The sequence below is a fragment of the Engraulis encrasicolus genome, chromosome 16, assembly GCF_034702125.1.
Source record: "Engraulis encrasicolus isolate BLACKSEA-1 chromosome 16, IST_EnEncr_1.0, whole genome shotgun sequence".
Classification (NCBI taxonomy): Eukaryota; Metazoa; Chordata; class Actinopteri; order Clupeiformes; family Engraulidae; genus Engraulis; species Engraulis encrasicolus.
The window spans coordinates 43,387,757-43,406,300 of NC_085872.1; the positions used below are offsets into that span (position 1 = coordinate 43,387,757).

The 18,544-nt window shown below is 42.2% G+C and overlaps 1 protein-coding gene across 1 annotated transcript in view; it reads right to left on the reverse strand.

Moving 5' to 3' along the window:
- The window catches only part of rb1cc1 (RB1-inducible coiled-coil 1), a 28,358-nt gene extending 20,461 nt beyond the window's left edge, over window positions 1–7,897 (reverse strand). Inside the window, exons 1-7 of the mRNA XM_063219720.1 lie at window positions 7,541–7,897; window positions 6,032–6,122; window positions 5,544–5,661; window positions 5,314–5,440; window positions 1,701–1,871; window positions 877–1,079; window positions 166–586 (exon numbers count right to left, since the gene is read on the reverse strand). Coding sequence (XP_063075790.1) covers window positions 166–586; window positions 877–1,079; window positions 1,701–1,871; window positions 5,314–5,440; window positions 5,544–5,614 — 993 coding nt within the window. The 5' untranslated portion in view covers window positions 5,615–5,661; window positions 6,032–6,122; window positions 7,541–7,897. The remainder of the gene's footprint in view (window positions 1–165; window positions 587–876; window positions 1,080–1,700; window positions 1,872–5,313; window positions 5,441–5,543; window positions 5,662–6,031; window positions 6,123–7,540) is intronic.
- Between the last annotated feature and the right edge of the window lie 10,647 nt (window positions 7,898–18,544).

Consider the following 18,544-nt stretch of genomic DNA (forward strand, 5'->3'; position numbering starts at 1 on the left):
AAACTGTTGCGTTACAGCGTTAACAAAATTGTCGGGCGATATTGACCTCAATAGTTAACGCACCGTTAACGCGTTAACGTTGCCCAGCCCTACTTTAGGGTTAACTGCGGCAACTCAGAACAATGCCCGCCTATGACTGAAAAAAAAAAAAAAGGTTCTTCTTACCCTGTTGATGGAGTCAAAGCACTTCCGCACCACAGACTCTACGTCATTGGGCCGGTCCTGGACGTTGATCCAGTCCAGTAGGGTGACGTTGAAGGCGGCGGCGAGCACCTTCTCGGGCGAGTCCGCCTCCTGCAGCGCTGCCTTCAGCTCGCTACTGTCCGTCATCTTGCCGTCGCCGCGGGGAGCATCAGCCGCCTGAGTGGGAGCAGTTCCACCACCAGAGGCGGAAGAAGTCCTCAGCGGCGCCTCTGCAGTGCAGGGGGTGACCGACTGGGCCGAGGGCTCCTCTTCGTCGTCCTCTTCCTCATCGCCAGGCCTCTGCGTGGGCGAGCTGGACTTCTCCAGGCTCTCGCGGTAGCTGTGGCGGGTCAAGCACTCCAGCAGGGGAATCTTGGCCATAACTGATACAGCTGTTCCCAGTCTACCAAAGCAAAAGAGCAAGGCATTCAGTATTAGATGATAATTTAACCATGTTGATTTCTTTAACTCTCTAAATTCACTTGTTTTTTTCCCAAACACGGCCAACAAGAAGGGGCTGTTAATAATACAAATGGCTCATATAGTTTCACACATCTTACAGGAAATGAAGGTTACATGTTTGTCTAATATTTCTGCATCTCTGTGAGTGTCATGTACAAAGATATTGCCTTGTGGTCGGAGCAATACATTTAAAAGAGAACAGTATTTCAGGGGGAAACCATGATCACATACTTGGTAAGTTTTATTTTGATATCCTCAAAGTTTTGTTGATAGTTCATGTAAGCCGTATCAAACTTCAAGAGGAGCTTTTGATAAGACAGCGTGCAGTCGTCCAGGTTGGCCATGATGGCAGCCCAGCCCTGGTGTTGCAGATGCTCATCATGGACCAGCCGTTCACAGAAGGAGCAAAGCTTCTTGGCAACTTCGTACATTTCCTGTTTCAAGGAAGGAAAAAAAAACAGAAAAAAAGGTGTATATACACCTTTTCGGCTACAATATACATTTTTCCGCACAAGCCTTGTGCACGCGCATCCTTTTTTCATTACCTACTGTTTCAAGGAGGGACAGGAGGCATGGGAATGGCACAGTGTTAAAGCAGTTGTGAGTGGAATAACACAACAGGACACCTGACGCAGATGAGTAGATGGTTAAACCAAAACAACCAACGGTGATTAGGTGACTGTGGCAGATTAATGAGGCTTAATTACCGCCGCTCTGCTTAGTGCATCATCTACACACAAGTATTGGACCAACACTGGAGAAGCGAACACGTACTCAAATCAAAGCAGAGAGGAAGGTGATTATCTCCCTAAATTACATCAAAGTCAATGACAAAAGGAAAGCAGCCGTCTCCTAAAAAACTTGGTTATGTCCGACTCACCCCACACAAAATGTAACATGGTGCTAGCACAATCTATTTACTTCGGTAACAGTAGCAATGTCTCCACCTGTTCTCATGCACACATCCCGCCTTTACAAGCGAACACAGGAAATGCAAGACAGAGGAAAGCAAAGAACCATGTAAACCTCTGAGGAAGAGTAGAAAAAGCGCTCACCACTGCGAGTTGTGTTCGTGAGGCAACGGTGTGAAAGACTGCTGGCATCATGAGGGACTCCTCCACCTTCAGCTCCATCTCATTCTCTATGGAGAAGGTGGTCTTGGGGATGGTGGGGGCACGGTCACACAAAATCATCTCCTTGTTGAACAGGAAGATTGGGTTTGTATCCTGTCAGGAAAAGAGTAAAGTATCTATTAAAACCTAAAAAAACATGTAACTTCTATTACCTAAAACCAATTTCAGGGCTACAAATTATCTCATGTATACTGCCCTACAAAAGCAAAATGTAGTAAGAATTAGATTACAGAAAATGGTCTTCATTACACCTCCTTTGTCTTCTGACAGTCTAGTCCAACCTAATACAGTACCAAGGCTTTGAAGACATTCGTCTCAGTTTCAATGTTGGTGTAGTTACTGTACTTCGTCTTTGTAGGGCAGTATACATCTCTTAAATCAACACGCAAGTAATAATAATAATTGTATTTGTATAGCACTGTGTCATACAAGGCATGTAACTCAAAGTGCTTAACAAATGGGGAAAAAAAACATTGTTAGAGATAGATTTAAAAGGAGAGGTATAGAGGAGAGGCAGAAATAGCAGGAAGGCAGAGGAAGAAGAGATAGACAGAGATTGTAGAGTCATATGGTCAACGTAGGTTAGGACCAGGATTCTTAGATGCGTAAGGTCCATAGTGGCTGGGCCTATCATAAGTCATAGATAGTCGCACAGAGATTGGGCGCTCAGGTGCGGCCCCTAGTGGCATCAGGGGTGAGGAAAAACTCCCTTTCGCTTGATTCATAGTTTGTAAGGGGGAAAAAAGAAGCTCAGTTGTAGTTGGTGTTGCTGTGTAAAGGTTTGCTTTACTGCTTTAAAGAAAGTTACAATTTGTAGACATGAAGGGCCAAGCAATTACCCAGAACAAAGCTAACCTGATCTCTGGAAAAGACCCATTTCTAGGTATATGCACTAAATACAGAAATGACTGCAGCATTTATCCTCCAATCGAACTTGCTTTCAACTTACCATCTACTATGGTCAAACTGTATATCCCTGGGTTTCATTGGGCCTGGGCCCTAAGCTGGGGTAAATGACTACCTACTGCCGAGAGGGCCCCTAGAGAAGACTGATGCCAAGCATCTGGCAAGGACTCCCCATTATATCCACGGGGACACAGCAAACACCATGACCATCTGGATAAGCGCCACTCTATCAAACTCACACACAATGTCTACTAGGCTCTCTTTGAATTCTACATGATGAATGCCACTGAGCTAAACTAGGAGTGCAATGTAAACTAATACAGTACACTAAATATGATCAAGTCTTCTGACACTATGAAGTACTGCAATATTTTAAACTAATGGTGCTCACAATAATGCTGTCATTACGATACTATTCTATTATTAATTCAGAATTACATTTGCCAAGCACAACATTTAGGCAATAGTGCATTAAAATGCAAAGAGGAATTAGGTTTGTTCACAATAGGTGTGTTTTCAATCAGAGGTCGTATACATTTTAACTATAGTAGACTAATATACATGTATATGGGGCCGTGTGTGTGTGGCACGTTTAACATTTAATGCCACTAGGGACAAGAGCTAGTAGTTCTGCAAGATTGCTTTAAACTGAATTTCATGCACTCTTCGTAAAAAAGAGGACATATCTATAAAACTGATTAGGTAGACAATTCAAAATGGGACATAGGGCTCAAAATAATCATTCTGCCTCAACAATCGAAAATGGTAGGACACCAAAACAAATTGAAAGATTTCTCAGACCTTTACTTCAGCAAAGTCGCTGTCTGTGTCTAACAGTTTTATATACATTAAGCAATGCATTTTTATATATGCAACAAGCTACCATGACATGACTAGCCAAGCAAATGCCTGAATCCCAATCATGTTCACTACAACTAAGCCATTGTAACGCAGCAGCCATTGTAGGCCTACCTGACACTAAATACATTGAACACAACACAGTAAGAATATGCATGATGGGATGACATATTTAGGGGTTTTTTTTCTGTCCTTCTTTCTGTTCCTATATTTTCACAAACCATCTGTTTCTGTGCAGTTATATAAAATTTGCTAAATGAGAGACTGAGCCAGCATTGTAAGAATATGAAACAGATCAGTTTTCAGTGATGGATGTGTTTCAAGACACCAAAGGATAGCATTCCTCTCCACACACCTCTCTCTCTCACTCAAGACATGCAAGTCAGTATCCGGTTCCTCTGGCCAAAGGAACAGTTTCTTCTAATCACCTTCAGACCTTTCAGCCAATTTAAACATTGCTGGGAGGTAAAAGTGAACCAGAAACCTGTGACTAAATTAGTGGCACTGTCTGTGCTCCAATTGTTCTAGGGGTACTGACTCACTGTGTCTGAACATGCCAGCCATGCAATGCTATGCAGTCATAAAGGTTCTCGTCATGCAAGTTGGACATCCTTTAACCCCACCCTCAGTTTTCAAGAGAAGCTATGGCATTACCTTATGATAATCAGCAGCCATATTAAATCCACAGGTGTGGACAGTATCCCTGCTCATCTTTTACTCAGTTAACCACACCTCATCTGGTCCCTTACTCTCCTGAAAATCTGGCAGATCATTGCTTTTACTATATAGTTATTCTACTCTATTTGTGTCCACTGTCAACAAAGTCTATCCCTGTTTTAACAGGGCATCACCCCAATTAGGGCATTTCCAAACTGTTCTTAACATGACAGCACAGGCTGAAACGTAGGAGCATATCTAACCAGAGGAAAGGTTTCATGAAGTGTTTCAGTTCAGCACACTCCACCACAACAGTAGCCAAGTCAAGTCAGCTTTCTAGTCAATTTGGCTTCTTTACATGCACTGGTCATACAAAGAATTGAAATAGGTACAGAGCATTGAAATATTGTACTGAAATTCTCAACAAAAAATTGAAATAGGTACCAACAGTGCAGCGAGATTTCATCTACCACTGATTTCCCCATTCCACAGGGGAAAAAATGAATATGAAAATTGTGCAGACCAATTTATGCCTCTTGTCAGGTCAACCAAAACTCCATCTCCGTTATTCATTGGCCATTACCACTTGTGGCCAGCTTCACCAGTCATCCTTAATGAGTCAATTAAGATGTTGGGAAGGGCCACTGACAGCTTTGTCTGGGTCCTGGACAAAGCCATCTGATAGGACCCCCCTTCATATATACAATGTAACTGGGATTAGATTACCCCTCATCTGGCTGGGCCCAGGACAATGCACACCTTTGTCATCCCCTGTCGGCTGCCCTGATGATGGGTATAAATTTCACCAAATCCAGTATGCCCTTTTCCAATTCAAAGCTACAACCATTTCTCTTCCAAGACAGTGCAAGATACCAGATCACCACAGACACGATAACACCACAAGAAAGCCAGAATAACACACGCTACAACAAACCAATAAACATTCAAAAATAAAGTTTCCTTTATGACGGGTTAACTGGCTAGGTGCAAAATATCTGATGTTTTCTTTCCCACAAACACAGAGACCAACAATAAACAGCTACTGATGAGATTAGCCATGATCCATGAGATCTAAAAAAAAAAAGCAAAGCCTCATTATCAGAGGCATACTCACAGTGCCTGCACTGTAGCTGCAGACTCGTCGATCCGCAATCATGCACTCCCCTCCATTAACCACCAGAACCTGGTGCTGCGTCGCAATCTTGTACTTGACCTGGATGGCATGTTTGAGGTCTGCCACCCTGAGCAAACACACATACGAAAATGGTTTATCATTTTGAACTTCCTTCAGAAAAATATTATGTTAATATTGCTCACATGAAGCAACTTAAAGGGTGAGCTTACGTTTGGACGGCAAGTTCAGTATCAAAAGTAAGTGTGCTTCCATTGTTGACCTGGAACACATACAACTTCATGTTGAATTCTCCAAAACCCTAGTTTTGCCCTCCTGGTTCATTTAGTCCTGTGGGGAGAAGAGCAAAACAGTCAAGTCAAGTCAGCTTTTTTGTCACTTTCTTCCTATGCACAAGACATGCAAGGACAATGAAATTACGTTTTCTCTCTATACCATGCCAGGACATAGACAGACATAAGACTGACATTTTACAGACTGACGTAAAGTGCAAGACAGGACAGGTAACACTGATGGACTGGTAACAATAAGTGGTCCATTAATAAATACAGTACAAATGAACATTTAACATTCAACATTTAAATGTTTAACATTTAACATGTTAAATGTTAAAACAGGTGACGGGCAATGAAAGTACAACCTTCAAGTCTGTACCAGTTGTTCACATTAGTTACCTCTAAGTTTACACTACTCGACCTACCTTGACTTGATGCCAATGTAGTCTTGACACCAAAAGCAGATGCTCACCACGCTGGACATCAAGGAGGGTTCGTTGTTAAAACTCCTCGAGTCTGAGGACAGAATACTGTGGTTACAAGCCAGGTTTGTCTAGTGACAATGATCATGAGAACAAAGATTCAACGAGCAGTTTCTCAGTGTTACAATATAAGGACATTTGAACTTGCAGCAGTTTTTGTGGGAAATATCAGCCTAATGAGAACAGTTACAACTATTCAACAGAACAATAATAGGCAATGGGCTTGTTTAAATACTACCCAACTCAGCCTGCTGGTGCTGAAAAAAATCGAAGACAGCGTCAGGTACGACACAAGAGCCAAACATACTTCACTCTCGTCAAAGCGATTCGTTGGATAGCAACAAAGGATATGAGAAACACGGTTATCCAAAACTCAACGACAGAATATTCAGGCTGAGTCATGTTGAGAGCTAGCTCGCTAGCCAAGGTAGCAAGCTAGCTCGGATAGCCACGGCACAGTTAGCTATGCTTTGTAAACATATCGTGGATGGCAGCCAAGCCTGCTGTTTTCACCTTGGGACACAAGCATACTCTACCCCAACCCAGTCTCATTTTAACGTGCTGACGTTGTGGTATTTTTATACGACTGTAAAAAGGCTCGCATTATCATTTACTCTAAAATAGCGTACAGGGAAAGGCCAACACATTTACCGAATTGTCTGAATTGACATCTGACCGCGCAGAACACAGAGCAAGGGTTGCGCCTGCAGAGGCATAATTTTGAGGTAGAGCTAAGGGGCCTCACTCCGACTGGCTAGCTAGACAGTTTATTATGGGCTGAAATGTACAGTAACTCCAGCGTTAGCTGTCAGAGATACATTTCATCATGTTGAACAACTGGGCAATTTGCAACACCTGGACAGAGAAATAGGCCAATCATACAAATAGCTGAACATACCATACACTAACGCATTATTTAGGAAGACTGTGGGTGATGTGTTCATGTCAAGCCTTTGTTTAGTAGTCCTGTCTAGATAGGAAGGAACCAAAACGCATCCATATGTTTTAACTAATTAGCCAGTTAGCACTTAGCTACTGGTGCTATAATAACGCAACCGAGATGCAGTTGTTGTGGCTAGCTACGTATTTAGCTGTACTGAGAAATAATGTAATGCTTGACCTACAACGTTTAGCACACTTCTACAACCCTGATATGTTTGACTGCACATACAACATGGCCTGATATCTGCTGATTACACGAAAAATACTACAAAGACAGTATTCGCTAAGCTTGGAGCCAACCAACAAAACAACAAAACCAGTTAGCAGCAGGGCAGCTGGCGAACGTCAGTACTGGGCAAGATCTGTCAGAATACGACAGTTCGTAATGATGGCTATGCTATGGCAGCTACATTGCACTTCGTTACGCTTACGAGACGGTGGCTCTGTGAAGAATAATTGATCACATATAAAATGCACTTAAGCCATTTCATGCATTTAAAATGTTCTTACCACCGCTTGACGAAAAGCATCATCATTTGAAGTGAGCTAGCAGAAGTTCCAAGCTTATAGACAGGGCATCGACAGCTAACTATACATCAGGGCTAGCCACCGTTACCTCGCAAGAGAATTATCGTTAGCGGAATATAGCAACCGCCCTTGCTTAATATTTACAGTATTTTTCTTTGACATACAACCTTCATTCAAGGTAGTTGTATATCATTTAAATTAAACTGCCATACTCCCATCAGGTAAATAACGATTAACTATTAACTAATGAATATCCCTACTGACATCGACCCCTTCCTCTAGAATTGTGTAACACAAGCCTTTACTCCAGCAGCAAGCTAACGCTGCTGTGTTTTGTTGTTGTCGTCTTCGTCACTGCGCAGCGAGATGCACTGTGGGACATTGCTCGATCGACGCATGACCGCATGGGTGGGTCAGGATTTTTCCCGAGTTCTTATTGGTCGTTTCAATGTTTACAACAGTTCCTTGGCCTTGTCTGTCATCATGCTCAACTAATTTTATTATTATGATCAATATTTTTGAAACCTGTGATAGTTGGCCTTATTTCATGTGGTGGACATGTAATTGTGTTGTTTTCTTTTCTGAAGAAAAAGATTGTGAGGTAGGCTAATGCGCATGCAGCACCCTCTCAAGCAGAGGCCTACAGAAAATCTGTAGGCCTACTCAAGTAAAAGTATCTTTACTTTGCATTCATGGTAGTGATAGAATGTGTGTCCTCTTTTCAAAAGTTGATACCAATCCATTGGTCATTAGGTGAACTCTCCGCCTCTTCTGCTGTCTGTGGGTGGGAAACCACACTTACAAAAACGTACCTCCCATCACAGAGCATTCTCTCACTAAGTCGGAAGATTAAACACAATTTACCAATATACTCTTCAGGAAGATATACAGTAAGCGTAACAATATAAAGGTTAAGCTCCCAAGAAACAGTTGAGAAATACACAAAATTTAAAAAGGGTATTTACAGAAAAGTGTAATTACAAAAAGGGTATAGCTAAAAAAGAGTAATAGCAAACAGCTTTACTGTATAGGCCCCGAGTACACACACACACACACACACACACACACACACACACACACACACACACACACACACACACACACACACACACACACAGGCTTGATTTTAACATTCCCTTGTGTGTGAATGTGCACGGTCACCCACGCAAATTTTGGGTGTTGTGTGTTGGATCTCCAGCTACCCTACCAGTGTGTCAGCTGGATCTGGAAGCACCCATTTAAAAGGAGTAGAAGCGACAACTTAAAATTCAGTCCAAATGAAAAGATGATTTATTGATCTAATATGAAATAAATGACTATGTGAATAAAGAGTGAATAAAACATAAAATACAGAGCTCTGGGTTCAACTTATCTCACCCTAACAGCAACAAAGCTGAACACTGCATTTCCCTGAACCCAATGATTATATATTAACTGCTTTCACTATAATATGTGAACAAAATTGTGTCAGTGTGTACAACTGGAATCAGCCTGATCTTCTTATCTTGTCACGCGCATCCCAAGGTCTTCATGTCACTCCTGCGCCTGGCATTCATTACCTGTTGGTTATTAGTTTAACACACACATGCCCATACATGCAACGACAAATAACATTGACAAACACCCATCCGCACCACACAGGCCCAGTCTTCTTTCAGCATCCCGGGATGGCCATGCACAAACACACTCATACACACATTGCCGCATAGAACAGAAGTCACCGGTCCATTCGTCCTGGTCCTAGAGAGAAGTGCAAAAGATGTTAGGGTTATACGTATATGCACACACACACACACACACACACACACACTTCGGGTCATCCTTCATGTTCACGTGCCCCTGCTCTGCCTGGCAAGGCGCCACGTGGCCTTGGAGACAATGTTCCTGCTAGAGCAGTGGTTCTCAACCTTTTTTGAACAAACGTCCCCTTTGCCTCATCAAAAGCCTCACAACACCCCCTTGACCTCATCATTGGTTTGCCAACACCCCCCTTAGATAAAAGACTAATGCCCTTCAATGGCAACGAAGCACAGCCCCCTTTCAGCTGTATCCTTCTCAACGCCCCTCTGGAGTTCCCCAACGCCACCTGGGGGGCTGTACCGCCCCAATTGAGAAACACTATGCTAGAAAATAGACAAGTGCTTTTAGTGACATTCATACACACACACTCAGCCCGTCTCCATCCTGCAGAGTCACCAGCTCTGCACCTCGAATAACAATTTATTCAGTTAGTATGTTTGTTCCCCATGTGTGTGCGCCTCCTCTTCAGCCTGGAGCCACCGTCCAACAGGTCACCTGTCCCCATCCCCAATAGCGTGCGCTGGTTCCATCATTGGACCTGTATTTTACCTGAAAGGAAATCATAACAACATTCTTAAGGCCACGAGCATGTGACATACCCCCCGCGCCAAGGCCATAGCCCACCACCTCGACAGGGCACATCTCGTCAGAGGACGTAGGGGTGACGTCAACATAACTCGTGGCAGCATACCAACAGATCAACGTCATACAATATTCAAGATTAATACAGTTAAAACCGGTCCTCGCACATCTTCCAGCTAGAACCAGTTTAGTACAGCCGACCAGGTCATGGTGAACTCCTGGCGTCTTTCTCCTGCGGCCTAAGGGCATTCGGTCTTGACCCGGGCTCGAAGAAGGTTCAGTATCTTAACCCCCCAAATGAAGACTCCCTCTCTTGCGGTCCCATAGTTTATTACTTTATTTACTTTACAACACATTGTAATAACTCCACATTATTTCCATTCTACACATTATCAAGCACATCAACTACATGACCTGATTAAACAGCTATACACTAAAAATAAACATATGATTAGTTTAAAATATAAAGGCTATTGGCTTTATCGAAATATTAATACATGGTTAATCTTAAGTTGTGAGATGAGGTCACAATTACTGGTCCACTCTGGTCACTATATGAAATCAACATGTGATAGATTGGCCAGGTTGCAGGCCTGTTGTGGTGATCATACACCAACCAGTGCTAGACCACTTCATCAGGCTAAAATTGTTTTGGCCACTAGGCAGGTTCCTCATAGGCTAGCTTTTTTTGGGGCATTTATTTGATAAGAAAGTGAAGAACAGGTGGGAAATGTTTGGGGAGAGAGACACTGCGTATGTAGGCAGGACTGGGAAATGACCCAGGCTGGACATGAACTTGGGTCCCCATGGGAATAGCCTGCATAAGCCATAGGGGTCTTGGCACACGGTGACACAGCACCTCCCAATGTACACATACAGTATTATTGAATGATCAGTCACAGTATAAGAGAGACAATAGGGAGAAACACAAGTTCCATCTTTGTGCTAATGCACATGACGAAATGATAGCTGGATGCAACTAAACTTCTTGCAGTTAGTAAGAAGACCGAAATAATTGTTTTTGGTTTTGAGGAAATTAGACAGAAACTTGAATCCAGTTCATTTCAATTTAAGTTTTATGACAAAAACCTTGGTGTGATGATGGTAATCTCAATTGCAGTGCTCACATCAAAAACATGACTAAGTCAACGTTTTGGCACCATAGGAACATAGCTAATTAAAGACTTTATATCTAAACAGGATCTGGACAAATAAATCCATGCCTTTATTTCCTGTAGAGTTGACTATTGCTAAACCCTACTTATGCCTCTTTTCCACTGCCAGTTTTCTGGTAGGCCTACAGCTCGATAAAGTGTGACTCGCCCGTCACTTTTTGCTTTTCGAATAGGCACGACACAGCTCAAATGTAAAGCAAAAAGTGTCGGCCGTGTTACGCTGTGTAGAACAGTAGGCTGTGCTATGCGGCTCTCTTTTCTTTCTTTCCTCTCAAGCACATTGAATGACAATTGTGTTTGTTAATGTGTTATAAAACACTAGCATATCGCTTTTGTTATTGCTATCAGATTCCCACTATATAGCCTACACAGGCCCACACACAGCCACGAAACTGTACCATGCAGTCACAATCATGTTACGTATATCTCTGAAATGCAGTGTGGTGGGGATATATGGTTTTATCTCAACCACCACTGTGGCCCACGGCATATATTTTGTTAGCAGCACCATAACATTTGAATGGCTGGGTACACGGATTTGCTCCACTATCTTGTGTGTTAACACCACGTACAGGCACTTGAAATTCTACAGTTTGCATTTTAGAGGCCAGAGCTTTCAAGATGGCTGACTCTTTGTGTGATGACTTTTGAACTGGTGGACAGATTGCTACCAGATCCTGTCCTAATGATCTATTCTACAACTGGTTACGCTTTGGAGGTCTCAAATGGTATGATTTCACTAGCTTTATTTACTAACCCATGGTTTGGGTTTGGTATTGCTGTGGCAGTCAAGCGACATTGTAGGCCTAGTTATAGCCAATGAAATAGATCCAGGGAGGCAGAGGGAATTTAGAAGTGCCACTGGGATGAACAACGGAAGCGATTTTGTAAACATTTAAAGCATTTTAAAACTACATTACATAGCATATATTTGTCCTTTTTAAGATAAACTTTTTCTGATAGAATCAGACATTTTTTGTTCGAATTGAAATATTTATGTAACACATTATTTCTGGTTCAAGGATTCAAAACTAACTTTATTGATTGCAACTTCTCACTTTCCACATTTCTGACAGGAAAGGAAATGAATATTTACAACTTAAAGAAAATACACACATTCAAAAACACAAAGATGCATATTTGGGAATTTGAGATGTTTTTTTCCCTTGTTCCCCTAATTGCATTAGGGAAAACCACATATGATTTCAGTCCATCATTGCATATTTGTTTCATTTTAGGATTTGCTGAGGCTTCTAACATTCTCAGCAGTTTACAGTTTTTTTTGGATTATCAACTAAAATGTGATTGCCTTCAAACATTGATTTAGGTTCAAACATTGATTTAGAGACAGTAAGATGTGACCACATTTGTAAAGCTGGCAGTTTGTGTATATGAGTTTGTATAGAGACTGAAAGACAAGAGTTCAGAGTTTACAACTACGTATCAAAATATTGTAATGGAGGAATTAAAATTAAAGTGAGCCAAGCCTCAGCTCTCTTTTCCTGAGCACTATAGCAGCCAAGCCAGGAAACAGCGGAGCTGGGTAGCGCCTTAAGCAGAAAGCACAGAATTGCAAGCTGGTTTTTGAATCCAGTTTCCCATCTGCCAAGCTTGTCTCCGATTACACTAGTTCAGACACACAAGCTCCATCTGCAGGTTGGTAAAAGCAATGGCCGGGTGGAAAGTCATTCTCACGCAAAGCCTATAGACAGCACACTTATGGGGGATATACGTTTCATTTAGCCTATTAGTTTTCTTATGAAGACATGATCAGTATATAATTTGAATGGTTTATGTATGAAGAGAAATTACCCAAGGCACTCTTCAAAAATGTTAAATAGCTTTAATATGATGGCTAAATTGAAAGCTATTCTAAAGCTGTTTTAACTTTTGTTTGAAGAGCTCCTCATATACCTCATCTTCAGTTAATTATCTTTTCTATTACCCAAGAGTCCCTTCAGCCTACACTTCAAGACTCTGCAGCCCTCCAAATCTATTCTATTGGTAGGTTATGGTCTAACACAGAGAGACAGATTATCAAAAAGAAATGTGAGAAAATGAAGAATATTAGAATATAATGTTAATTGATTTGTATTTCAATGAGGGAAATAGCCTAAATATTTGATCCCCTGCCAACCATTACGACTTCTGGGTCACACAGAACAAGCACTTGTAATCAACTCATCATCTGAATTAAAGACATTTACTGTATATTACCACTGGTATAAAATACACATGTCCATGAAAACTCTCCAACATGGGGAAGACCAAGTGTGATGGAGTGACCATCACTAGGGTTGTGAAAGTGTTCCGACTGTCACGTCAACATTCCTGGCTCTTTGGTGTAGTGATCAGAGCCAGTCCTGGTGGGGCAACTGCCGAGAGGCCACCAGAGATGCAGCCATTGTTTTTGATGCAAGGGACCCCCAGGACCGGTGACCCCAGTGATGGGTAAGCAGAAATGGGAGAAGTATGCAGCTGTGTGAAGGACACCATGAGTGTGTGAAGCACAAGTGTGCTTGAACTGCACGGGACTATTGATCTCAAGGCAGCTGCTGTCAGAAAACTATGGTAACAAACCACAGTGGATTAAGACCATGCAGTGAGTGCACGTGTGGTATTCCTGCTTAAAAAGGAACATGCAGAGGTTAACATGAGGTTTTCCACGAACACCTGACTGATTTCTGGCAAGTTTATTTAGACAGGAGTCAGGACAGTAAAGAGTGTGACAAGAAATGAGTGAGAGAGAGACAGGGAAGGACTTTGAAAGGACCCAGGTCGGGAATTGTGGCGGTCCAGTGCCCAGCCGACTAAGCTACGGCTAGGCCCATCTGACTGATTAGACAATGATTGTGAGGTGTTTAGATGAAATGAAAATCAAGTTATTTGGCATCAACTGAACTCACTGTTTGGAGGAAAACAAATGGTGCCTATATGATCCAAGAATGCATCCTCAATGGTATACGTTTACATGACGTTTTGAATTCCGAATGAATAATTCCGAATTAAATATTGCCGGTGAGTTTAATTTCTCTTTCAAAGTGTTTACATGACGTTTTCAAAGCGGAATTAAGCTTTATTCACAAGTAAAGTGAGTTAATTCGGAATTAAATGTCTCATGTAAACATAGCCACTATCATGCATGGACGTGGTAACATGGTTTGAGGGTGCTTTCTGCCCAGGGTACAGGCCAACTTCACAGAAAAAGGATGGGAGAAATGTACCAACAATAAACAGAAAGTGGGTCTAGTGGCCTAGACAGTCTCCGTACCTGAGAAATCCTACTGAGGGAACTGAAGCTCCCAGCAGCCAAGCTACAGACACAAAATAACAATTTAGAGATTATTTGCAAAGAAAATTGGACCTAAATTTCTTCTGCTATGTGCACTGACATTGTCATCAACTATTACAATCATGGGCTGAGCATGTTTTTATTAGGCAAACCAATAAAAATCACAAAGGGACAAAATCCTCATTTCCCCTACTGTGTGAAGGCAAAGATTAGAGACTTATTAGGTAAGGGTTAACGTTCGGCGAGAAGGTCGCTACCGTGGAATAGCAGCACGACAGAGAGAATCTTTAGACCCCGACGCGGAGCGGACATTTCTTTAGGCCTATTTAATGTTAAGTCTATTATAGTTTTTCATGTCAAAAGATTGTTGCTGCGCAAAACAAAACAGTGCCGTTGTGGAACACCGCTAGGCAACAGCTAGGTAGCCAGGACAACAGGTGTTGTCTATCACAGCAACTGATTAGAGTCTTGTTGAAAAGTCGCTTTAGCAGTGAAAAGTCTTGTTGCCATTGACAGCGGTCTGTTATAGACCAACCCGTCCGTTATCGAAAAATAACAGACGTGCAAACGTTGGGGAGCCCCATTGAAATGAATGGAGCATTCGACCGATGACGTCACACCATATAATAAACATGTTTATAACATTTCAGATATTGGTGTATCTGCAGTTCTCATAAAATTCATGTTGCTATGCATTGGAATTCAAAGAAATGCCTCTCTTAGAGATGCTATGTCCACAATTTGAAACCGCAAGCAGGAATGGCATGAGTAAAAAGAAATAAGTTGGCAGAAGAAAAGAAGATAGATACAGTAGGTCAAATGCACCCTTGAAGGAAATGTAATTCACAAGACCACAGTGCTACCCTCCAAAGGCAAGATGCAGTAACTGCATTTTAAAATCAAAATTGATTCTAGACTGAAAATAGTCCTCAATACACCTTCTTTATCTTATGACAAAGCCTTATGGTCCAAATGTGTATCTGTTTTACAGATATTGCCATGTTAAATTTGCAGTAACTAAAATATCCGACCTAATACCAAGGTTTTGTTTCAATACTGGCAAAGTTGCTGCACTTTCAAGTATTTTGGGGGGCGTGTCACCTTTATTCTTGATAGGACAGTGAAGGACAGACAGGAAATGAGTGGGGAGAGAGAGACAGGGAGGGATCAGCAAATGACCCGGGCTGGAATTGAACCCGGGTTGCGTAGTAACTCAGTGCCCTACCGTTACTGCACTTTGCCTATAGGGCAGTAGCCTATTTGCAGGTTGGCTTAGCGGTAGACGTACTCAATTACAACAGCAGTGCAGGAACTTTAAGTGAAAGCCCACCTGGGAAACTCCAACTCCCATTGTCATTGTGACACAGCACTCTACAGCACACAAGTGTTCACACAACAAAATTGCATGTTATGCCTCAGCTGTGCAAGGGGGCAGCCCCCAATGGTGTCCCAAGGGAGCAGTGCAGTGGGATGGTACCATGCTCAGGGTACCTCAGTCATGGAGGAGGATGGGGTATAGGACTGGTTAATTACTCCCCCCACCAACCTGGTGGGTCGGGAGTCGAAACCTGCAACCTTTGGGCTACAAGTATGTCGCCCTAACCACTTACCATGACTGCCTTTGTATAGAATACACCTAGTTCTAATGTACAAGTGAGGTAGATACACTGAGTACTTGTAGGCTACTTTTGAGGGGGGAAAGGGTTTCCCTTCTTGAAACAGTCAGGGTTGGAAAGTGACAATACACAGCTAAGCTGTCATAAGATAACCATAGCAGGCAGCCAAAAATTCTGAATTGTGGGCTGCATGATTAGGTATGACATGACACCTTTACAAAAAACAACTTTTGTGATAATAAGCCTGTAGAGATTGTGAGGTCTTAGTAAAGTCACATGGGATGATTGAAACAAAACCATCGGGAAAGCTGGAATTAAAACTTCATTCAATGTTAACAGAACAGACAGCATAAAGATGTATAAAGCAGAAGTAGAATACTCTTTCCTATTTTTCACTTCTGACCTAATGGGTCATGTAATTTGTATCTAAGGTTGGGGTGGGGTGGGTGGCTATTGATCACTGACTTTGTAATGCCTTTGTTTCCCAGCTTGGGAATTTGTCAAAAATAAAAAACAGTGAATCACAAAAAAAGAAGTAGAATAGGCCTACTCTTTCTGATGTAAATACAACAGTACATGATCTTAGTTTATACATTCATTCAGAAATGAGGTAGGCTACACTAAGAGTCTACTTTTACTTTATACACCTCTGGTCTTATGAGTGACATTAAAATGACAGAAACATACATTGTTTGCAGCTTTAACATGCTTTTGTTGTTGCTGCAGTACACTGTTATGCCAACTGCTTTCCTGCATTCCAAGGAGTAGGCCTATATAGGAGTTAATTCCCTGAGCCAATAAGCTATACTGTTGTATAACGTATAATAAGTGTTTCACAGAGCTACTCTATGCAGCCAATGCATCCTCAAGAGGAAGCTGCCCTAAAGACAATATTAAAAAAGACCACTCATTAGTCAGAGCAGCGAGCTAATGAAAGATAAAGTAGAGAAGATTTACAGGCTCAGAGGTCTTAGTGAGGAGGGAACAGGGCCTGCCTGAAGAGTTTGGCAATAATCTCACAATACTGAGGAGAGAACATGTTCAATTATTTATTGATTTCATAAATATAACCCCCCAGGCCCTCTTTCAGTCTGTGAGTTCAGATGGTCCTGGGGTTATTTTTTAATATTCATGGCAGCTCTGACCCCAAACCCAAAGGCTCCAGCACTTGCACTTCATTAGTGTGAGACAGTGGAAGACTTTTCAGGGAGACTGAGAAACTGGGTCAAAAAGCTAACACTCACAGGGACTGCATACTGAAACCTAGAACACAACAAAGATACACGTCTAAGCTCACACTGGAGGAGATGCATCCCCCCCTGAGGGAAAGTTTTCATTCTTTCAACAAAATGACATTCTATTACAGCAGTTACAATGAAATACAAAATTGCATCACGTTTGTTTGTTTTTTACTTTTTTTGTTGCAGTAGTACACATGGTAAAAGACAGTAATTGTGCATTACTAAGACATTTCAGAGACCACACCCACCCAGTCGTCTGACCATATTATGTCAATGTGTTCAAATTCCAGTTACGTAACTCCCCTGTTCATGGGAATGTGCCATGCGGTGGTGGTGGTGCCCAGTGCCACACGCTCTCAAGCTCAACCACCCACCCACCCACCCACACACCCACACACACACACACACACACACACACACACACACACACACACACACACACACACACTCTCTCTCTCTCTCTCTCTCCATCACACACACACACACACACACACACACGCATTCTCTCCCTCTCTCTCTCTCTCTCTATCACACACACAGACACACACACACACACACACACACACACACACACACACACACACACACACACACACACACACACACACACACATGCACACACAGACTCACAAACAAACACACACAGGCCCACACCACGTCAATGAGAGGGATACACTATTGTATTCCGGACAGCTGGTGAGGTGGCTAGGCAGAGCCAAGAAGGAAAACCCTGCCGCTTGCCTGTGTTTCCTGCTAGCTGGATGGGCCCCTGCTTACGGGCCGTTGTGCCAATAAAACCATCTGTTAGGACAGAGATGACCATGATCCTCACCCAGCCACATCAAAGGACCTTCATGTTGACACGATGCATGTACCGTACAATACATGTTGATGAAATTCATGTAGCATATGCAACATGCCTCAGGCTTATACAGTATGCACATTGTACAAAGCAGATTGTACATGTGTTGTATGTGTAAGTGAGACAATATACTGTATAAAGGCCAACATATGCTTGTATGCTCTTCATTGAATCTGTAAAACATCTGCTGAATGGTGGACTTTTCTTTTAAATATCTACTAAAGATCTACGAAATTTTCAGTCACAGGGAAAATTAGTCAGACCTTGTTACATAACAGATCACCAGTAGCCTAAATGTCTGAACAACTGTTCAGCATGGACTTAAAGTGCACCCCACCTCCGCTCAATTTCGCTGCTTTCCACAAAGTGAAAGAAATTTGAATGAACCTAATAAGTGGCTCAGTCATAAAGTCATGAA